Source organism: Rana temporaria, chromosome 6 (genome assembly GCF_905171775.1).
Source record: "Rana temporaria chromosome 6, aRanTem1.1, whole genome shotgun sequence".
Lineage (NCBI taxonomy): Eukaryota > Metazoa > Chordata > Amphibia > Anura > Ranidae > Rana > Rana temporaria.
The window spans coordinates 113,600,601-113,625,068 of record NC_053494.1 but is presented as its reverse complement, the minus strand read 5'-3'; the positions used below and the strand labels follow the sequence as shown (position 1 = coordinate 113,625,068).

Here is a 24,468-nt window from a genome sequence, read left to right as displayed (position 1 = left end):
GGGGTCTTCTCCGCTCTCCGGGGGGGTGTTTCTTCTTCCGCTCTCCGGGGGGGGGCTTCTCCGGACTCCGGGGGGCTTCTTCCATCTTCTCCCCTCTTCCGCTCTTGACTCGGCGAACCCCGGTTCTTCTGCAGCTCTCCGGTGCCTTCTTCTTCAGCGCTGGCTGCCTGCTATGTTTGTGTGTTAGCTCGATTTCAAACAGGCAGCCAGCGCAGTCTTCTGTGGCGTCAGGGTCTTCTGGTCTTCTGTTCTTCCTATGTTGCCTCGTCGCCTCTTGTCGCTGTAATGATGGAAGCGCGCCTTGCATCACATTTATATAGGCATCGCCGTCCCATCATGCTCCGGTAGGTACCCACGTGGTGGGTGCACGTGGGTAGGCACCCACCACGTGGGTACCTACCGGAGCATGATGGGACGGCGATGCCTATATAAATGTGATGCAAGGCGCGCTTCCATCATTACAGCGACAAGAGGCGACGAGGCAACATAGGAAGAACAGAAGACCAGAAGACCCTGACGCCACAGAAGACCGCGCCGGCTGCCTGTTTGAAATCGAGCTAACACACAAACATAGCAGGCAGCCAGCGCTGAAGAAGAAGGCACCGGAGAGCTGCAGAAGAACCGGGGTTCGCCGAGTCAAGAGCGGAAGAGGGGAGAAGATGGAAGAAGCCCCCCGGAGTCCGGAGAAGCCCCCCCCCGGAGAGCGGAAGAAGAAACACCCCCCCGGAGAGCGGAGAAGACCCCCGGAGAGTGGAAGAAGAAGCCCCCCCTGGTAAAAGAGCTAATAACGAAGACAGGGGGGGCATCCGGAGCAGAATAATAAAATATTTTAAAAAGCCTTGTGTTGTGTGTTTATTAACTTTTACTTTTTGCCTACAGGTGAATGGATAGGGGTACGATGTACCCCATATCCATTCACTTAGGGTGGGGGGCCGGTATCTGGGGGCCCCCTTATTAAAGGGGACTCCCAGATTCCGATAAGCCTCCGCCCGCAGACCCCGACAACCAATGGCAAGGGTTGTCGGGAAGAGGTCCTGTCCTCATCAACATGGGGACAGGGTGCTCTGGGGTGGGGGGGGCCCGCAGTGCGCCCCCCTGCCCCAGAGCACCCAACCCCCCCATGTTGAGGGCATGCGGCCTGGCACGGCTCAGGAGGGGGGGGGGGCGCTCGCTCGTCCCCACTCCCTTCCTGGCTGGCCGGGTAGCGTGCTTTGGATACGGGTCTGGTATGGATTGTAGGGGGACCCCCTACGTCAATTTTGCGGCGGAGGGGGGTCTCCTTACAACCCATACCAGACCTAAGGGCCTGGTATGCTCCTGAGGGGGAACCCATGCCGTTTTTTTCATTGAAAATTGGCATGGAGTTCTCCCTCGGGAATGCATACCAAATGCCGTCGCTTGAATGGGCCTTTACAAGGTGTGACTAACTTTACACTTTGTAAAAGCAGCCCTAGTTTTACACCAGGCAAACTAACACTTACGGCGTAAAAACTAGGTACAAAAGCTTTGAGGATCGCCCTAAGTGCTAATTTGCATACTAACAGAGGCATTTCGACTCGAAATGCCCCCAGTGGCGGATGCGGTACTGCATCCTAAGATCCGGCAGTGTAAGTCCCTTACAGATGTCGGATCTTCTGCCTAACTTAGGAAAACTGCTTCTGAGGATCAGTTCCAAAGTTAGAACCAGAGATACGACGGCTTACGCCGGAGTATCTCTTTTGTGGATATGGCCCACAGAGTGCAGAGTATTTAATACCACATTTTTGGCCTAAAGCAATTTGATGAAAGAACATTTTACTAGTACTATCATAGTAGTTCTAGTATGATACTACTTTTTTAACCACTTAAGGACCGAGCCTGTTTTTCAGACTCAGTGTTTACAAGTTTAAAAAAAAATTGCTCGAAAATTACTTAGAACCCCCAAACATTATTAGCTGGATTCAGAAAGGGCGTCCTAACTTTGTGGCGGCGTAGTGTACCGTGTTAACACTACGCCGCAGTAAGTTAGCGAGGCAAGTACATGATTCACTAAGTACTTGCCTGCTAAGTTACGGCGGCGTAGCCTAAAGCGGGCGGGCGTAAGGGCGCCTAATTCAAAATAGGCTGAGGGGGCGTGTTTTATGTTAATTTGTGTTGACCTGACGTGATTGACGTTTTTTTGGAAGGGCGCATGCGCCGTAAGCCTACATATCCCAGTGTGCATTGCGGCAACGTATGACGCACGGGCCTATTGATTCAGAGTAGGAGGGGGGAAAGATGAGGGGCAAAAGAAGAGAGGAGAAATAGAATTGCAAGAAAAAGGAGGGAAAAGAGGAATTAGATAGATATTAAAGGAGAAGGGGGGGAAGAAAATGAAAAAATTGGAAGGAAACGTAAGGATAGCACTCACATGGGCCACATCTGTAAAGTATTAAAGAGAGGAAACAATATCTAACGATTGGACATTGGTGGTCAGACTTTAAGGCCAAGGAAGTAGGTTAAAAAAGTTTAATTTGATAGCATATAAATACAAAAACAAATACAGAAATAATACAAAAAATTATACAAAAAATTATTATTATTAGCCACTGTATATTCCTCAGAAGTCGCCAACGCACGTTTCGCCGTGGGGCTTCTTCAGGACGAAGACGAGGAATGCATGTTTAGCAGAAAAACAGATTTGTGTCTGTAATGATACAGTGTAAAGGGTTAATAACATATATATATAAAAAAAAGAAAAAATTAAAAAGATGAATATCTAAGTGTATAATTACATGACATATGGTCCTCAGCGGAAGTATCCATAAGGCATATACGATGCAAAGTAAACGACAGCATACGTCGAAAGTGAAGTTTTGGCAGGAATTTTCGCACACAGCACCAGGAATCTAATTTTAGCAAAAATATGTGTATATATACTAAATACATTCATGGTAGTCATTATCCACAATGCATGCACACTCATAGAGAAAAAGAGAGAGAGGACATACAGTAGAGGTTTAGATATAGCCAAAGTATATATATATAAAGAAAGAGAGGAAAAACAAAACAAAAGACGACAGATATGTCTATCAGAAAGTCCTACAGCGGGAAACTCAATGGATCTATCGCCTCAAGGCAAACGTGTGGCCAGGGCTTAATGACTCATTGAGTTTCAAATCATTTCTATATGTCTAATGATCCCCAAATAAGTTCTCTGTTAGTCTATTTACCCCTCATTATTATTTGTGTCATTTTAAGCCTGTCATCACCATCTTTGCAAACCCACAACATCTAAACCTCTCCCATTTTTTCCAACTGGGATGGGTTATGCATTAGACTATATATTTTTTGTATATGGACGCTCTTTATAATCAAAATATAAACGATGCTTGGGCAAATCCCAAATAGGAAGAATATATGCTTACTAGCTATTTCTGTTTAACATTATTTGTCTTTTCTACAAACAACAATAAAATATATGTTATGTGCTATTTATCAATATAATGGTAATGGGACTACCATACCAAACCCAGGAAGTAATGTGCAATCATATATCTCTGCACACATATACACAATCTATTGATGAATATTTTTAGACTTATGGATATCTTTCTGTCGATTGCCTGATTGCTTGGTCCTCCGTGGTTGTACCGGGGGCATATGTAATTAGCTTCACCTTATGGGTATGATTCTGTGATGCAGAGGCAGTATTCATAGATACGGTTGCGACAAATTATCATTTCTTCTCTTTTATGTCTTGGCTCTGCAACGGTTAACCAGGAATTGATCAATCACTGGCTGTATATAGTATTTAGGATATAATCGTTGCCCTCTATGTATGTACACACTCTTCTATTTCTTTTTCTTGAATCTGTACTGTGTGTCTATACAATCACCTTTTCTAGAATGTGCCTATCAATATAGGATGTGCTGTCCCTATTTGTCCACATGATGGCAAGCTTGAGATCGTTTAGGTATCTATTACTTTTGACATTTAAATCTAATTTCCTTGTTTCCTAGCTAATTGCCATGTGAGCCCGCTATCTAAAGCCCGATTCCTATGATCTATGGTCGACTTTGATTAGTGGCCCAATCCCTCATACATGCGCCTCTTCACAAGCCTATGCTTGGCCGCGATTCACGGCTATGCTATAATATTTGTTCCGTTATCACATCGAAAATCGCGACCTGTTTATGCGCCGCCTGAACGGTTTGGCGCGCGTCAATGACGTCACACGTCGCACGCTGACGCAGGGATGTGCCCTATTTAAGGGAGACACAGACGCATCCGCTTTGTGTTGCCTTGTGTACACCCTGGGACACAGACATCCGTTACAAACGCTGCTCCGTGGTAAGTACTGCTGCTTCTGCGCCTCTAGATATTCCTTGGTGTTTCCTGAGAGTGTTAATTGTTACACTCTCATTTACATTTTCTCTTATTCATAGGCCTCCTGTTTTGACTGCAGTGCCTGTCTATTAGCGGCGTTACCGGCTTGAACATTTGGATTCACATGTTGTATATGGTGACCACTATCTGCTGTCCCAGTAAGCCTGAGACCATTCTAATTAGGTGAATCAAGGCTCATGTTTTTAATTGATTTTGGTTATTATTTAACTACATTTGGGCTGCTAATCATGGGGACGTCTATATTTATTCTTATCTATGTACTGTCTTCTTTCCCTCCTTATAACAACAGTCTTTTTGAGCTGTGCAGTTTGCCTGGGATTTTCTAACCCTGCAATCCACGGACCATTCGCTTGACCTCTATTGGTCACCCAAGGTGATTTTCTGTGTTACCACATCACAAACGCCATATCTTTATTATCATAGACATATCTGTCGTCTTTTGTTTTGTTTTTCCTCTCTTTCTTTATATATATATATACTTTGGCTATATCTAAACCTCTACTGTATGTCCTCTCTCTCTTTTTCTCTATGAGTGTGCATGCATTGTGGATAATGACTACCATGAATGTATTTAGTATATATACACATATTTTTGCTAAAATTAGATTCCTGGTGCTGTGTGCGAAAATTCCTGCCAAAACTTCACTTTCGACGTATGCTGTCGTTTACTTTGCATCGTATATGCCTTATGGATACTTCCGCTGAGGACCATATGTCATGTAATTATACACTTAGATATTCATCTTTTTAATTTTTTCTTTTTTTTATATATATATGTTATTAACCCTTTACACTGTATCATTACAGACACAAATCTGTTTTTCTGCTAAACATGCATTCCTCGTCTTCGTCCTGAAGAAGCCCCACGGCGAAACGTGCGTTGGCGACTTCTGAGGAATATACAGTGGCTAATAATAATAATTTTTTGTATAATTTTTTGTATTATTTCTGTATTTGTTTTTGTATTTATATGCTATCAAATTAAACTTTTTTAACCTACTTCCTTGGCCTTAAAGTCTGACCACCAATGTCCAATCGTTAGATATTGTTTCCTCTCTTTAGCACGGGCCTATTGGTTTCAACGTGGACGTAAATGATGTAAATCCCTATTCACGGACGACTTACGCAAACGACATAAAATTTTCGAATTTCGACGCGGGAACGACGGCCATATTTAACATTACTATTACAGCTATTTTATGGAATAACTTTAGGCCTGATAATGCGTTACGTAAACGGCGTATCTGTACAGCGTCGGCCGGGCGTATGTTCGTGAATAGGCGTATCTAGTGATTTACATATTCTACGGCGACCGCAATGGAAGCGGCACCTAGCGGCCAGCCTAAATATTGCACCCTAAGATACGACGGCGCAAGCTGTCGTATCTTATATAGGTTTAAGTGTATCTCAGCTTGAGAATACACTTAAACTTAGGTCGGCGCAGATTCAGAGTTAGGTCGGCGTATCTACTGATACCCCGGCCTAACTCTTACTGAATCTAGCTATATATATTTATTTTCTAACACCCTAGAGAATAAAATGGCAGTGATTGCAATACTTTTTGTCACACCGTATTTGTGCAGCGGTCTTACAAGCACACTTTTTTTGAAATAAAATCACTTTTTTGATTTAAAAAATAAGACAACAGTAAAGTTAGCCCAATTTTTATATTGTGAAAGATAATGTTACGCCAAGTAAAATGATACCCACCATGTCGCGCTTCAATATTGCGCCCGCTCGTGGAATGGCGTCACACTTTTACCCTTAAAAATCTCCATAGGCGACATATAAAAAATTCTATAGGTTGCATCTTTTGAGTTACAGAGGAGGTCTAGGGCTAGAATTTCTGCTTTTGCTCTAAGGATTGCGGCGATACCTCACTTGTGTGGTTTGAACACCGTTTTCATATGCAGGAGCTACTCACGTATGCGTTCGCTTCTGCGCGCAAGCTCTTTGGGACGGGGCGCTTTAAAAATAAATTTTTTGTTTTCCTAATTAGTTTACTTGATTTTATTTATTTTTACACTGTTTTTTTTTCTTTAAAAATTGGTCACTTTTTATTCCTATTACAAGGAATGTAAACATCCCTTGTAATAGAAAAAAGCATGACAGGCAGTGGCGTCACTAGGGTTGGTGTCACCTAGTGCGGTAAAACATGGTGTCACCCCCCCCCAATAAAATAATTCCCATATAACACAGCCCTGGGGACGCCAATTTTGTTTGGGAGCAACGTCTCACGACCGCGCAATTGTCAGTTAAAGCAACACAGTGCCGAATTGCAAAAAGGGGCAAGGTCCTTAACCTGCATATTGGTCCGGGTCTTAACCGGTTAACAGACCAGCTTAAGGTGGCTCAGCTACTATGCATGGGTGGCGGACGCAGCAGTACCCCCCCCCCCCATTCCTGGTTATCAGACAAGCGCAGGGTGGGCGGCTCGGTCAGCTACTATAACTATATATAATATAGCTGCGGCACCCAACCCCCTGTTAACAGACGATCTGATAACTGCCGGGGGGGGGAGGGGGTGCTGGAGCTATATTATATATAGTTATAGTAGCTGACTGAGCCGCCCACCCTGCGCTGGTCTGATAACCAGGAATGCGGGGGGGGGGGTGCTACTTTTACAGCTATTAGTTTTATTTATTTATACATATATAATAAATATAGCATATATATACAGTATATATAAATATATATAATATATAGCAGTCACAGATTATTTATATTATATTATTATAATATATATAACTGTATTATATGATTTATATATTCTATATAGCTAATATAGCTGTGACTGCTATATTTTTATATATATATATATATATATATATATATATATATATATATATATATATATATAAAAATAAAACTAATAGCTGTACAGCATCAAAAACTAACATCTCATCATCAAGCCACCTGCTCCCCGCCACCCCCCCCACACACAAACCAGAACAGGGCACCGGAGTTTGACACAAACACTGCACTAATTATCCGACCAACTCTGAGAGGCTCAACCCACCCATCACAACACCTTGGCTCGGGCGGCAAAAAACAGGACACCCCACCCATCGCAAGCTGACCCCCGCCTGTTACTGCACCGGGTAAATAAAATGCCCGGGCGGAGAATAGATAGTTACACGGGCGCAGGAGTGAAGAGAGGAGGAGGAAGACACAGGCTGCGGCGCTGGAGGTGTGTTCCGGGCTGGCTGAAAAAAAAAATACCTAAGGGAGCCTGGGCTTTTGTCAGCTTCGTGATGGTGTCACCCCTCCAGCGGGTGTCACCCAGGTGCGGACCGCACCCCCCGCACCCGCCTAGTAAATATGAGATCTGGGGTCAAAAAGACCTCAGATCTCATATTTAGACTAAAATGCAATAAAAAAATTAAAATAAATTTGTCATTTGAAAAAATGACAACAAAAAAATGTGCCTTTAAGACGCATGGGCGGAAGCGACGTTTTGACGTTGCTTCCGCCCTGCTATGGAGACGGGTGGGGGCCATCTTGCCCTCACTCGTATCCATGGCAAGCAGCGAGAAGGACCCGATCGCCTCCGCCGCTACCGACGGCTCCAGTAAACGGCCAAGGGCGCGGGAGAGCGGCGCCCCTCTGCCGCCACTGATAATGGTGATTTTGCGGTGAATACGCTGTGGAGACCACCATTATCACGTACAGGACCGGCCACGGAAAAGAATGATATCTCGGTTGTTGCAGCAGCTGCTGCCGTTACCGAAATATTCATCTTTAAAGTGCCGACGTATATGTATGTGAGCCGGTCCTTAAGTGGTTAATTGCGATAATATTCTTTCCTCCCCATCTTCACATACTTTCTCTTTCACTTTGCCCTGCATTGATACAGACAAACACTTCTTCAGGGCCACAATAGTGTTTACATTCTTCAAAACCATGTGATATAGTCATGCATACAGAATAATGGCAATCCTAGGTACATGTATCAAACTGGGTTTAGAGACTTTGATTGTCCTCTGAGGGTGTTGCGTATGCAACTGATTCACAGATGCTGAAGGTGCTCTTGCTTTGGAAATTCATTGTCAGCCTATCTGAGGTAAGGACGAATACTGTGAAATTTGATGATGACATGAGAGGAAGAGTGGACAACGTGGTTTATGCTAAAAATTAAGTTATTCAAATGTTTTCTTAAAAGAATCACCTGCATTATTTTGGTCAATGTTTCTTCTGTCAAGTCACTTCCAGAAGGTGTCACCAGCACCCATCCATCTGCACATATATGAACTAGTACAGAAGCCTAAAAAGAAAAGATATAATAATTATAGTAGAAACTGCCTTAATTAGACGGTTTGCTATCTTGATATATCGTATATTAGTCCTGTGGTCTCCAAACTGTGGCCCTGGGGTCAAATGCAGCCCTTTGCTTGATTTTATCTGGCGCTTGAGGCATTCCGTCCACTGACACCAACAATGGGGCATAATTCCTTCCACCGACAACCAAAATGCATCACTATTCCTCCCAACAACTCCAACTATTTCTTTCCCTGATACCCAAGATCGGGCAATGTTTAATCAAACTGGGCATGATCCAGCCCTCCTGAAGCCCTCCTGAAGTCTAAAGTCTAAAGTTTGGAGACCTTTATTAGGCCCCCAGATTATTTGACTGATTTCATCATGAGTGGAGCCCTTGGATGTATTGTGTTGTCACAGCTCGTGTATGACTCGTGTATGACTGGTGTAGGTTGACTAAGCCTTTTGGGCCAGATCCTCAAAAGGGATACGCCGGCGTAACTGCTGTTACGCCGTCGTATCCCTGTTTCTAACTATGGAACTGATCCACAGAATCAGTTTCCCATAGTTAGGCAGAAGATCCGACATGTGTAAGGGACTTACACTGCCGGATCTTAGGATGCAGTACCGCATCCGCCGCTGGGGGAATTTTGTGTCGAAATGCCGCCTCGGGTATGCAAATTAGCACTTACGGAGATCCACGAAGCTTTTCAGCTTTGTTTTTTCTCCATAAGTTTTAGTTTGCAAACGCAAAATTAGGGCTGCTTTTACAAAGTGTTAACTGTTTACACCATGTAAAAGCAGACCCTTCTGTCCAGCGACGCGATTTTTTTTTTTTTTCGCCGTATCTTTTTTTTTTTCCCGACGCAACTTTATTGACCCGTCGCGATCCACAAAGCTCGGCGTAACGTAATTTCGCGCTATGCACGTCGGGAAAATGACGTCACGAGCATGCGCAGTACGGCCGGCGCGGGAGCGCGCCTAATTTAAATGGGAATCGCCCCCATGAAAAGAGGAACGCCTTGCGCCGGCGGAATTTAAGTTACACAGCCAAAAATTTCTAGGTAAGTGCTTTGTGGATCGGGCACTTAGGTAGAAATTTTAAGGCAGTGTAACTTAAATGGGAAAATTTACGTTACGCCGGATCTTTGTGGATTACCCCCTTTATATTTGTACTGAAAAAACATGTATATCTATGATTTGATTAAATGATGAGTAAATGGATTTTTGCTGTTTTTGATTGCAACTTTTTAAAGCTAGCTAAACTTTTTAGTAAAGTTTATTTATTTATTTTTAGTTTTGCACATAGTGTGGAAACTTTTGTAACGTTTTTATTGCTGGTATACGTGTTACCAAAATGTTGGATTCAAATCCTTGATGGATCATGACTGGAGAAGATCAAGTTTATATGTGGAGTAATGGACCTGAAGTTTGTAAACTACATATACAAAGTCCAAAGAAAGAGCAAAAAAAAATGCAGCCCAGTGAGCTGAGAGTCCAAAAACATTTAATATTGCTTTTCCTTTACCAAGACAATATAAAATAGCCAGCTCCTTTCAGGGTTCAAAATAACCCCCCTACCTGAGGGCTAAGATATTGCATAAGCTTGGAAAAACTCAAAATAGCCGATGCACCACAACTAATTGTTTGAAAGAAAGTGTCAAGTCTCCAGGAACAAAATAACAGCTACAATTATGCTCCTAGGCACTTTGGGCCAGATCCACAGCCAGCGGGCGCAACTTAAATATTCTGATTTAAGTTACACCGCCGCAAAATTTCTACCTAAGTGCCCGATCCACAAAGCACTTAACTTGAAATTTGCAGCGGTGTAACTTAAATCCGTCCGTCGCAAGGCGGGCCCAATCTAATGGGGCGAGTCCCATTTAAATTAGGCGCGCTCCCGCGCCGGACGTACTGCGCATTCTCCCGACGCTATTTTCCCGACGTGCTTTGCGTTACGTTACGTTGCGCCGAGTTTTGTGAATCGCGCCGGGTAAACAAAAGATGCGGCGGGAATTTTTTTTTTTAAAAATAAATTTGACAGCGACGCGGGAAAGACAGGTATACTTTTACATGGTGTACTAACTTTACACTTTGTAAAAGCAGCCCTATCTTTGCGACGGCAAACTAACACTTATGGAGATTTAACGAAGGGAAAAACCTTCGTGGATCTCCGTAAGTGCTAATTTGCATACCCGACGCGGAATTTCGAGGAGAAATGCCCCCAGCGGCGGCCGCAGTACTGCATCCTAAGATCCGACAGTGTAAAATTATTACACCTGACGGATCTTAGGAATATCTATGCGTAACTGATTCTATGAATCAGCCGCATAGATAGAAACAGGGATACAACGGCGTATGAGCAGATACGCCTGCGTATCCCTTTTGTGGATCTGGCCCTTTGGCACTTTCTTTCCAAGTTTATGCAATATCTGAGCCCTGAATATGGGGGATACCATTGAGCACCCAACACTCAATGGCTGTTTTTTTCTATTGCTAAACAAATATCAATATTAGAAGTGTTTGAACTCTCTGCATATTTGTCTGGTGCTTGTTTTTTTACTTTGCATACAAACTTTTTTTACTTTATGGTTTATAGAAAACACTGTCACCCAAACTGAAACATCCAAAATATTGAATTGTCACCCTAAAGCTTAGTTCACACTCATGGTTGTGAGTGGTAAAAATAGAGTTTGTTCAACCAATAAAAAAAAAAAAAAATCATACAATCCCATATACACGATCCTATACCCACAGTACCTTTCTCCTCAACCTCCTGCCAACTCTTGATGATTATCTCACCAGTCATTTCATTAGCTCTTCAGATAAACAGTGATCTGGGAATGAGTCTGACATGAAAAAGCAAAACCCTGCTCTTCTATCAAGATTACCATCCCAACGCAAAAACAGCATTATAAGTAGTTCCTGAGCAAAAAGGTCTTCTGCAAGATGCCTACAGGCAATGCTAGTGACTAGTAATTTCTCCTCAGTTTGGCTGCCAATAAAAACTAATAAACAGTGAGAATGCCTTTTTTAAATAATTCTACAGTGAGTCATATTTTACACCTGGGTGCAGGGCGGAATTGAGGATTGAATGCAATTATCCTCTATGGAGGATAAGTATTTTGGATGAATTATGTGCCCAGACTGCATGTGGCCTACTATTCTGCTGGGTTCCCAGAGTAGCTGTATGAGTTGTTGTGGCAGGAGCTACATTTTTAATACAGTTACTTAGTTTTCCAAGCTCTTTGGTTCTTGAGATCTGAAAGTATGCAAACCTGACTAAAGAAGTTGGTGATGAGTCCAGCAGGAAACATGACAGGAATAACCGAGAAACCTCTTTTCTTCCATGTATACTCTTTGTTAATTTCCACTGCTGCAGCTCTCCTCTGATGGTAAGATGACTTCTGCAAGCACTCATTCCAGCAGTCCAATATACTGATTGCATCAAACTCTCCTTTAAAAGGCGTCTCACTATGTTCCTTATGCAAATTTAATTGTCGGACCTGGTATAAAAATATTTTATTGAACTTATCCTCAGCTGACGTACAGAATATGAATGGTTACATTTTAACATTGCAGATTATAGTAGTGTGTTGTACTATTGATTATTGCAGAAAGTTTGAAAGTTAAAGGATAAGTTCACCTTTTATAAAAAATGATAAATGCAAATCTTTTAGCAGGTTAAAAAAAATTGCAATTATTTATTTATTTTTTCACTGGAGCCTGTGAAGCATTACACTCCTGATCGGCAGATTGCAGGTGCATTGCCCGGTCCTGCAGACTTTCAGTAAACTGTCTGCCCATACCTCTGATATAGGCAGGCATTTACTGAATTGTAGGAAAAATCAATGAACTACGAAAGCGCTCACCAGCACACTCATTCACAAAACTCTGTGAATGAATGATGCTGCTGTGTGGGTGGAGAACCACAAGGCCGTGCTGTTTTTAAATTGTGACAGCGGGTGCAGTGGAAAAGATCCCCTACCCACTATCACAGGGAGGGGGTGATTTGTGGAGAGGAAGCAGGATCATGTTACATTTTCCACCCTAAATAGGGGTGGAAACTGTAACATATTCCAAAGGTGAACTTAGCCTTTAAGTGATATCCTTTATTGGCTAACTCGAAAGCTTGCATCTTTAATAACTTAAGTTAGCTAATAAAACAATGTAGACAATATTCATGAAAATGACACCTACTAACAATCAACTTACCTACCAATTTTATGAATAGATTCATCTTATTTAACATTAAAAAGTAATGCCACTACTAGCCCCCCCCCCCCCGGATTCAAAGTTACTTACCTAGGGACTTAGACTAATCACTACTGTCCCTCTGGCTATCTTATATATCTAGTTAGGCCATCCTATGTGGTCAATGAGGGACTTATATCCACCCTTAGTGAACCCCCAAGCCCTTACATACATTGTCTTCCCAGTCTGGCATCCTTTGTCTCTCTTACGTCTCTTTATTCTTTACCCTCCTAGCTGATCACAACAGCACAATTAGGATATTTTTTTTATTCTTCATTGAGGACTTTATGTGGATCACATTTGTGGCTTTCTGAGCCCCATACTATTATTGTTTTGTACACTGATTTTTTTGTATGCAGCCTCCTTGACTGGAATTATGCGTGCTGCCATGCATGTTTGTAAATCCTTGAATACAACTTTATTGAAACAGTAATGCCACTAGATCCTTTTAACATGTATAGCTATTAATTCCTCTACCGCTCAATAAAAAAGAACATTTAACTCTTGCAGTGCAGAGGACCTACTGCAAGAGTAATTTTTTCACGTATTTATTACCCAAAGCTCAATTTTAAAAATTGTAGTCATGTGGGCTAAAGTAAATATCCTTATCATTGTGATAAAACTTTGTGAATTGAGCTAAAAAAGTTCTAGAGGGTACCATCAGAACACAAAATTAATTTCCTTTTGTTCTTTATTATAAACTTTCATGTACCATGAGTTTTATCTAACATTGGCAGTAAACCTCTCAGGTTTCAGTGGTTCTCAACCCTGTCCTCAAGTACCCCCAACAAGCCATGTTTGTAGGTTTTCCTTTATCTTGCATAAGTGCTTTAAATCAGAGTTAAAGTAGGGTTCCGGTCACAATTTTTGGCAATTTAAATTTAATTACATTAAACATGACATTAAATATAGTGATAGATCACCAATCGATCGGTAAATCAATCTTACACTTGCCTTATTTGCAGCAGCTCATGATGTGGGCGTTGCCATCACATGTGTGGGCATCTGAAGCCCAGTACATTTTTTTTCTTGTTTTTGTGGAGCGGTGCATACTGGGTAACCTCTCGATCTCGCGCTTGCGCAGTTGAGCGACGCTCGTAGCTCAGATTGTTTGTGCCGTTGTCATGACAACGGGCGGGGGAGTAGAAATCCCCCGATTTTTCGGTACAGAAGAGCGCACAGTCTCCTGGGAAATGATGACACTCCTTTCCCAGGAGTCTGTGAGGCTTAGATTGGACAGGAGAAACACAGCTGTCCAGGAAGAAGGCAGATTAGGAATTCTGCCTAGCAATAGCGATTTCCAGGCATGTTAAAAAAATAATTTTCACAGAACTTTTTTAATCATATTTAAAGGAAGCTAGTGCAGTACAGTATTATTTTAGGGTAGAGCTCCGCTTTAATGGCTTGATATTTTGGACAGCTATTTTATCTAAGAGAAATTCCCAAAACATGGCCCGTTGGGGGTACTTAAGCACAGGGTTGAGAACCACTGAGCTAAAATACCCAACTTTCCAAAACAAAGTGGCAAAATATTACAGGAAACGTATACCTATAAATGACCCAAATCAGATATGGCTAAATGAGAAGGTGGCCTGTAAAAAAAAAGTGAAAAGTACCTTTTCATGTGGCACTCCACATCTGTCTGCTACTGTATCAATCCAAATCTCTGTTAACATTGCTGCCAGTGCAAATCCATATCCAGAGTAGAATTTCTTGGATGGGAGATTTGTTTTGCATGGAACAACAGTACATCTGCTATTAGGAATATTATAAGCATTTTGTACACTCAGTAAACATGTGGTAAGCACCTGAATGACAAAACAAATGTATATAATTAATAATGTTAACAATAAAAAAAAATATATAACAATATCAAATTCTTTCCAGGATGAACTGAACTTGCCAATTACAGACCTGTTGCGTCGGAATAACGCGTGCATTATTGATACACGGTAAGACAAGTTACATGCGTTTTTGCGCTGCTGCAGTGCCATTCAATGTGAATTTTCATATGTCTTGTGGTGCATTCCAGCTCATTCATTTTGAATAGGCCACATAACACACTACAATGTGTATCAACAAATAACAACGTGCGCTTTGCAGTGCACAGTGTTGTTATGTGAATGGATACTTGGAGTCAAATGATCCAGTTGATCTGAAAATGTTCTGAAACAAGAGATGTTAGCGTGTAAAGATATATTACCTGAAAGGATTCATCAGGTCTATGTCCAGCATTACAATAATATGTCACGTCTATTGCTACAATCCTCCCATCATCCATATACCCAACCTGTGATGAAGATAACAAGATAATAATATGGTAAGCACAACAATATTTATGAACACATTACAGTATTATTAATCTGATAAAAATACAGGGGACAAGTAATCATGTGATGTAAGAAAAGAAAGAAAAAGGACTTTTGGAACAAGGCATGTGTTCCAAGGCATTGGCATTATGAGTGTCCTGACACCAGGGCTGAGAGTATATCGCTGGGATTATATGGAGACAACATGGGATAATTCTGTTAAGAATATACAAGCTTTTGAACTCCAGAAATTACTCAAAACACACTCTTGCAGTACCTCCTATTGCAAGGGTTAAATGGTCTTTAGGGTATAACTAAGGGCAAAACCTTTTTTTTTTAGTTTTGGATAGAGTGGAGAGGGATCAAAACCTTTGTCAGTTTTTTTTTTTGCTGTCTGTGTTCCCATTAGGGAGATTCACTCTCTCTTTTTGGCCTGTTTACCATTAAAAGTGATAGTAAATGAAAATCCCATTATTTGGGTTGTCCCCAGAAAAGTAATAGAGGGTAAATCTTTCAATGGAAGCACTAGTTCTGGTGGTGACCTGGGGGTTCCCAAGGAATTCCCTTAATTTGCAGGGATTTCCTATCACTTCCTGTTTGGCTATGTAACAGGAAGTGAAGGGAAATTTCTGCAATGGGACACAGATGGTGAAAATAAAATCTGACAGGCATTATAACCCTCTCTTGCATCTAAAATGAAAAAAAGTTTGCCTATAGTTTTACTTTACGGCTAGGGGTGGATGAATAAGCTGTAATACTTACATTATTTCTCGCTCCAGCAGACTTCCATCATGCTGTGCACCCAGTCTCCCAAAGGCTTTTCACCAAGATGTTCCAATTAGAGCAGGGGTTCTTTTTTTGAGTCATGGTCCCCCTCCCCATAAATATTCACATAATTACAACTTTGCATGCAATGAATACTGTATGTACTTTATTTAATTGAAATTTGATTGTCTATACTTAAATTACATATTACATAAATTACACATTTTTGGACAAGGGGGTGGAGGGGTGGCTATTATAGTGAAAATACATTTTATTTTATCTGACCCCCAGGAACGCCTTCAAAAACCCATCCATGAGCCACTTTTAGGTTCATGGACCCCATGTTAAGAACCTGACCTGAGGCTGCACTCTGACGTCATGAGGTACAATGCAGGACTTATAGCCCTGCATTGCATGCGAGGAAGGCAAGGACCCACCCACATCCCTGAGTATCAGGGAGAAAAGAAGATCACCCAGAGCTTGCTGGAGTGAGAAGTAAGCTCTGGGTGTAAGTACGTATGTAAGTATTACAGCTTATACCTCTACCCATTGACTTGACCAGAATGTACTCACTCATTGCAAAGGGTTTTCTTTTTGTCATTCCTGGAGTACAGCCTAAACATAATTTCCAAAATAATTTTTATAACTCTAAAAAGAAACCATGCTGCAGAGCCTGAAGTGCAGCTGGCACAACAACCGATAAAAATTGTGTAACAGAAAAAAAATCAAAAGGTGACACTCTTATCTGTAAAACAGCGATCCGGGAGTAAGACAGACCACTTCCTAGTTATGTCACATGATGTCAATGTTTCTTTCTCACCATTTCTCATCATGTGAGCGGTTAGTACTTTTAAATAAATTTCAGTTTATGGTTTTACACTAGGGCCCGGATTCACAAAGCAACTTACGCCAACGTATCTCTAGATACATCGACGTAAGTATAAATGTGCGGGTCGTATCTATGTGCAGATCCAGAAACCAGGATACGCCTAAAAATAGGCTTCATCCGACCAACGTAACTTGCCTATGCCGGCGTATCGTGGGCGCATATTTACGCTGGCGCTCCTATTGATTTTCGATTCAAATATGCAAATGAGGCAAATACGGCGATTCACAAACGTACTTGCGCCCCGGCGCATAATATATGCGGTTTGCGTAAGTCGTATGTCTGGCGTAAAGTTATTCCCCATATATGAGGCGCAACCCATGCAAAGGTATGGACCAGGGGACACAAGCCGTCGTATTTTACGTCGTTTACGTTGTACGTGAATATGGCTGGGCGTAGGTTACGTTCACGCCGTAGGCAGTGATTCGACGTATCTTAGGTAGTTGTTTCGACATGATTCTGAGCATGCGCACTGGCATGCGCCGTTCATTATTCGTATCTGTCTGGCGCTCGGCCCATCATTTGCATGGGGTCACGCCTCATTAGCATGGCTCACGCCTACTTCCACCTACGCCAGATTACGCCGAGGAAACCCAGCGCAGTTTTGGAGGCAAGTGCTTTGTGAATTCTGTGCTTGCCTCTCTGCGCTGCGTTGGCGTAGCGTATATTAGATACGCTACGGCGGCATAAATATGCGCCGATGTATGTGAATCCGGGCCTATGTGGGCTTCCTGATTCTTTTCCAATGTTATGACTGAATCTCGAATTGTGGATGATTTGCACATGAGGATATAGCCGAGTATCCAGAGGAGACATACTTTTGCATATGGGAAATCATATTTTACCAAGCAAAAACCCATGCGCTATTGACTCTTGTTATACCTAACAGATTCTACTAGCTTTGGAAAGAATTATATTACAAAAGGTGGTGGAACACTTGTGGTGTTTTGGAATACCTGATCACTGGAGCACTTGCGGTTTGGTGGAATTCCTTATTAATGGTGTAAGATTAGGATTCCCTCTTCATATTAAATTGGACTATTTTGCTTTTGATTTACTTTCTGGGGACTATTATTTTATTTTATTGCAATGGCTATTTTCATTCACGCACTTGTAGAAAGAGTTTTTGTTTTTTTATAATTTTATTTATTTTCTTTCTTAGATTTATGCTTTTGTTTACATCAGGAGGACTATACTTTTTGATTTTAAAGCAATTTTAAGTATTTTTAAATTTGCAGCTTTTATTTAATTAAGACCCGATAATCCTGCCAGGAAGGTTCTGGTTCAGACACTTCTTATTTTAGGGTGACAACTCTCTGTCAACTCTCTATCCCTGTCTCTCAGTTCTGCTTCTGTGTTGTAACTATATTTTCCAATATTTTCCATTGGAGGAAACAAGTGGCCATTTTAACAAACATTATATAGACATGGTCCACTGTTAACACTATCAGCATATCCTCCCTGAGAAACAACATTTAGCAGTTTTTGGAATCCTGGCATGTAGGCAGTATGTGGTTGCAAAGAGGCTGCAGGAGATGCAATACTGAGATGCAACAAAAGATGAAATAAAAGTAGTATTTTATTTAAAAAATGTCAATCATTTATCTATTCACAAAGCACTTGCCTCCTAAGTTACGGCGGCGTAGCGTAAATTGGCCGGCGTAAGCGCGCCTAATTCAAATGAGGATGTGGGGAGCGTGTTTTATGTATATTAACTGTGACCCGATGTGATTGACTTTTTTTACGAACGGCGCATGCGCCGTCCGTGTACATGTCCCAGTGTGCATTGCGCCAAGGTACGCCGCAAGGACGTATTGGTTTCGACGTGAACGTAAATTATGTCCAGCCCTATTCACGGACAACTTACGCAAAGAATGTCAAATTTTCAAATTTCGACACGGGAACGACGGCCATACTTAACATTGACTACGCCTCCTAGGGGGCAGCTTTATCTTTATGCCGCGTATCTCTTACGGAAACGGCGTATCTTTACTGCGACGGGCGCACGTACGTTCGTGAATCGGCGTATCTATGCATTTACATATTCTACGCTGAACTCAACGGAAGCGCCACCTAGCGGCCAGCCTAAATATTGCACCCTAAGATACGACGGCGCAAGCCGTCGTATCTTAGATAGGTTTAAGTGTATCTCAGTTTGAGAATACACTTAAACTTACGACGGCGCAGATTCAGAGTTACGTCGGCGTATCTACTGATACGCCGGTGTAAATCTTAATGAATCTAGCTATAAATGTCATTCATTAAGGCCTCATTTAGAGGGTGGAAAAAATGCTTGATTGCGCTACCCACCAACCACCCTCTGTTAAGCTGCAACAGGCAGTGGACAGGGATGATAACATGCAACAATGATTCGTGCCCATGGCAAAGTGGACTCGACTTGTAGCGATTGCAGGGTGGCAAGCCCACTATGTGCTACACTTTCAAGTCTATGGGGAAGTGCCGCAAACGTCTGGTGGCCCTTTTGTCTGCAAAAATGGCGTTAAAACAGGTGGTGATGTGGCATTGAGGATGTGGTTAATACAAGGCATTGTCTGATTGGACAAGGGTAGAATGTAATGTCATCTGCCCCTCTTCACCGTGTCCAATCAGAGAATGTCTGGTATTAATGGAACTGGAAACGGGGCAACCCTGACTGCATGTGGCAAGGAGTACTATTTCAGAATTCTCAGAGGTCCTCCAGATGTGACCTAACTATAATTACATATAACCAATCTTCACCAGTGTAAGTTTTAAAAATAGATTCCTCCTGGCGTTCAGCTATAGAATTATAATTTTTTTATTGTGGTCTGTTCATTTCTCCTCACTTATTGTCCTAAGTGGACCCTCATCAAGAAGTATGGGTAAAATCTCTTCAACAGGACACATAGACAGCAAGCAAATCCTGACAGGGGTGGAGGAATAAGGAGTAGGAGCAGTAAAGGATTGTGCATGCCTGGAGACAATGTAATAAGGTGTATTGATACCATGAGTGGTATACTGTGTCTCCAGGAGTTATATAATCAGTACCACAGTTATTCACCTTGTACTTTCCAAAGAATGGAGGTTGATGCCTTAGGATAAGTGATTTTTCCCTATGTTGAACAACAGAGGTAACTGCTTGACCGGTCCTGAAAAAGAAACATGTCCATGTCAAAAAAATTGTTATTGATTCTGGATAATTACATTTTATGTTGAACTTCAATTAGAAAAATATATAGGGAACTCCACATCTCAGTAGGGGCGACCCCGTGCTGCGGTCCACCCTGAGACGCACGCCGTCTTGTACGGCGGCTTGCACTTCCCCTGTGGTTGTCCAGGATATTGGAACGCTTTACCATCAGCTCCCCCATTCGCTGAAGACTCTGCTGGGGACCAGGACTTGCCAGACACCTAAGTGACAATGGACCACAGCTATATATATGCCTTATACTTCCTATATTTTGTGAGTAGCCATTTGGCTGTGTAGCGGGGTCATACTATCAGGGACCTTTTTATTAGTTATGTATACTTAAACCCCCCCGGGAGGTTCCAGTCAAGTTGTATATATGTGTTTACTTTTTCCTAAAAGCAATGCATTGTGGGATTTGAAGGATTAGGAGAAACGGATTCCATTGACATTAGTAGGAATAGACTACGATACCCACAATGCATTGGCTTCCCAGAGAACATTGCACCCCTGCACAGCTTTATGGGGGAGGTTACTTAAAGGCAGGGAGGAGCTGAATTCGCTCTCTTGGGATCGGCGCTCTTCCCTCTGCGGAACAGGGGAGAGCACTACAGCTAAGCAGTTAGGCCTGAAGCCAGAGAAGGGATCCATCTGGAGACCAGCCATCCGGAGCGAGACAAGACCAAGTACCTCCAGCTCGTGCTTCCAGGATACCGGAGAAACTCGCCAGCTGACGATCGTAGCAGTGGAGAGCCGGATACTGGAGACTGTGCGTTGCGGAGCGGTGACTGATTGGCGCGTCTTTCGTGAGGGACTCAGGCCGACTAGGCCTGCTCGGGTGAGAGGGCACTCCACATACCGGAGCCACGCATTGCTCCCTGATTTAGCTCAGAGGCCTAACATCTAAAAGTTATGCTGGTAGAGTTGACTGACGCTGACTGGAGGATTGGACCACTAACATCTGTGTTTATCATACCCATGTGACTGAGTTTAACTTCTCCTTGGATTACAAATAAATTAAGTGCACCAACGTTTTCCTCATAGACTTCACCAATGAGGAACATTTTGAAGCTATTTAGGCCAGGCCTGGTCAAGGTTAACTGCACTTGTGTTTTACAGAACTACCCACTAGGGGGAGCTTGCGAGCATAGACTATCCATAGTTATTTGCAGACTCATTTGTATTACCATTTTAGGTTTGTTTTATTAACTCTCGCAGGGACGCCTGCAGAGTCAGCTTTACCTGTTTATGTGTGTTTAATCTGTTGTTTATTCATTTATCCCTTTTATTGCCAAGTAAAGTTACTCTTGGTTTACTACATTAATTGTGTGAGGTGTATTTGCTCATGAGAACTGCATTCAAGAAAAGGTAATAACATTACTGTATATTTTACATGTGTTATTGTGATCCCAGTCAAGAAGGGGACTTGCAAAATATTTGCATCCATCTGGTGTGCCAGGGAGGGGTTCGAGCTTTTTAGAAGGGTGGATAGATCAGAGAGTAGGCCCAAAATCAAACCAACGGCTCCTTCGGGGGTGAGCGCTACAGCTGTATGTCTACACAATTTTATTAAAAGTTCTTATTCTACTGCACTTAGATTGGCGCATCCTTCTTTCTTTTGTACACATTTTCAGAGCCTGCTTCTGCTTTGGGATTGCTGCCGCTAGTGTTATCTTGGACTATATTGAATTTCTCTGGAATATGGACTATTATCATTACCGTATTTTCCGGCGTATAAGACAACCTTTTACAACGTAATTACACAGCCAAAAACCGGGGGTCGTCTTATACACCGGGTTAAGCAGCTGCTCGCTCGATATCAGCCCCCCGGGCGCTCTGTAACTCTGTATTCTGTATTCTGCGCCGCTCAGCCAATCCCGATGCACTCTGTTGATGACAGAGCATGCTAAGCCTGCTTGGATTGGAGTAATAACCTCTGCCAATCCGAGCAGGCTTAGCATGCTCTGTCATCAACACAGTGCATCGGGATTGACTGAGCGGCGCATATACAGACTACATACAGCACCCGGCGGTGGCATTTTCGTTTTTAAAAGGCATTACATACAGCCTTACAAAGCACCCGGCGGCGGCGGCCTCTTCGTTTTAAAATAATTACTACCGCAGAAGGGGGTCATCTAATACGGTGAGTAGACCACAAAACCACAGTTATTAGCAGTATATTAGGGGGTTTGTCTTATATGCCGAGTTGTCTTATACGCCGGCAAAAAAGGTAATTCATTTTTATATTATTACCTCATTAATTATATACCTAACATTTTTGGCCCATTGTTGTCTATACTCTGATAATCTTGCGCTATCTAACAATTTTTTCCGCTTAAATTTCAGTGGCAGGGGTGTTTTTTTTAAGCACCAGGTTAGAGCCACAGGCTCGCAGTCCACCCAGATGTGTTAGAAAAGAAAATTAATATTTGTTTTTCTAACATTGAACCGCCTCTCTGCCAATCAAGAAGCGCAGGTATAATATCCATCATTTGATTGGCTGAACATTTGATGGGCATGAGTGGCTGCATTTGATGGGGCACAAGTGGCTGCATTTGATGGGTTTTTTTTCAGTATTTTTCAGTTTGTTTGCGCCCCCACCCCCCCAATGATTTTGAGCACCAGCCACCACTGCATCTCACTGCACTAAAGTAGACCCTAGATCAAGTAAAGATTTACAGTACTGTGAAAATTAAAAACATTTCTGGAATTGCCTTTGAAAAGTAGCAGTGCACTTCCTGATTATATTTATATATATACTGTAAGGGGTTAGCTCGGTAGCGGGGTGTGTGACCCCCTGGATGGGTTCACTACACACTGAATTTATACAGAAAGGCAGTCGAAGACGGTTGAAAACAAAGATATTGGTTTATTCTTCCATCTTGCTGGAAACAAGTGCAAGCATCCAAATCAAAATATGCCTTTTGGGCTTCTCCAGATAATAGGGGGGGCACTAGTCCAGCCCACTGCTGGGTAGACACTGCTGGTCGTACAGCAGAAAAACAATAGTCTCTTTTTGATTTTTATCACACAGAAAAATCGATCACCACCTCACCTCCTCAGAAGACTTTCAGCTACTGCTCTCCTTACTCACAAAGCCTCAGGATGCAGCAATCAGTGGTAATCCTCTGGATTACTTATAGAGGCCTTCATTGCCTCATTCTTAACAGCTAAAGTTTTCCAAGGCCTTAAACCTTTTCTGGCTACTTTTGAAGCCGACGCCTAATAACAATTGGTGTATTGTCTAAACAAAGCAGAAATGTATCTCCCGTCTGTGACAACACCCACAGATTTACCTGACTTCCTGTCACAATACATATACATACATATATACTTTTCCTGCGTAATAGAGAAATCTAAACATTTTATAACTAATTGACACAATATATTATAGAAACCAATGTCTTGTTTAATTTTTTTGGACAAATCATAATACATTGTGGGAAACTGTACATTGCACATTTTATCACCTAGAAAATTATATGTATGAAGTTGGTATTAGGCATAATTAGCCTACACAGCCTCTTGGCAGCATACATGACCTCTTTTTCAACCGTAATCTGATAGGTAGCTAAGCCCACAATACATTGTTGTGGTTGAATATGATTATGGGTGCCATAATCATAATAAAGTATATATATATATATATATATATATGTGTGTGTGTGTGTATATGTGTTGTTTTGCATGATTTATACTTTGCTTTGTTGTTCAGTCTTGTACAATCTTTGTACTCACTACAGCGGTGAACATAATAATTATTGTGTTGCTTAATAGAAAACAAGTTAAGCTACCCTGGTGCTGATTCATTAATATCAGGCATGAAAACCAAATAAAATGTAGGTCACGTTACAACTGCCAAACATCTTTCTATAAGTAACCAAATGAAGTTGCCATATTTCCAGAAAGGAAACAATCAAGCCGCCATTTGTTTTTATGTGTCCACCAGTGACCCTCCATCTAAGCATTCACATACAACATTATGGTATCCGATTCCACTGTTAACCGCGCACACAGTCTACACTTCATCCACCTATGGTCCGCATGGTTTAGGAGATATCCCCCTGTGTCTGCATTTGCCGAAGTGATTGGCACATGCACACTGAAGCAATGGCATGTTGTGCCGTTGCTTCAGTTAGCTGTGCCGTAACCAACGGCTCCCGCGCGCATCTCAGCTCCGGCCAATCACAGCGCCGGAGCCGCGATACCCGGAAGCAAGCTCCGGGAGAGATGTCTGTCGAGGATGACTGCAGGGGCTTCTATCTAAGGCAAGTAATACATAATGAGCTAGTATGCTATGCATACTAGCTCATTATGCCTTTGCCTTGCAGGTTTTTCTTTTTTTTTAATTTACGGGTTCACAACCAATTCAACAATTCACACTCACTGTACAGGTTGGTCGCAACCCTGACCCCACCGATAAATATGTGGAGATCACCCCTCATGCACACTTTATTAGTTG

The 24,468-nt window shown here is 42.2% G+C and overlaps 1 protein-coding gene across 1 annotated transcript in view; it reads right to left on the bottom strand.

The window, feature by feature from the left end:
* Positions 1-24,468, bottom strand: part of LOC120943719 (aldehyde oxidase-like) — a 188,219-nt gene that overhangs the window by 44,751 nt on the left and 119,000 nt on the right. Inside the window, exons 16-20 of the mRNA XM_040357194.1 lie at positions 19,881-19,968; positions 15,084-15,170; positions 14,497-14,688; positions 11,905-12,132; positions 8,538-8,633 (exon numbers count right to left, since the gene is read on the bottom strand). Coding sequence (XP_040213128.1) covers positions 8,538-8,633; positions 11,905-12,132; positions 14,497-14,688; positions 15,084-15,170; positions 19,881-19,968 — 691 coding nt within the window. The remainder of the gene's footprint in view (positions 1-8,537; positions 8,634-11,904; positions 12,133-14,496; positions 14,689-15,083; positions 15,171-19,880; positions 19,969-24,468) is intronic.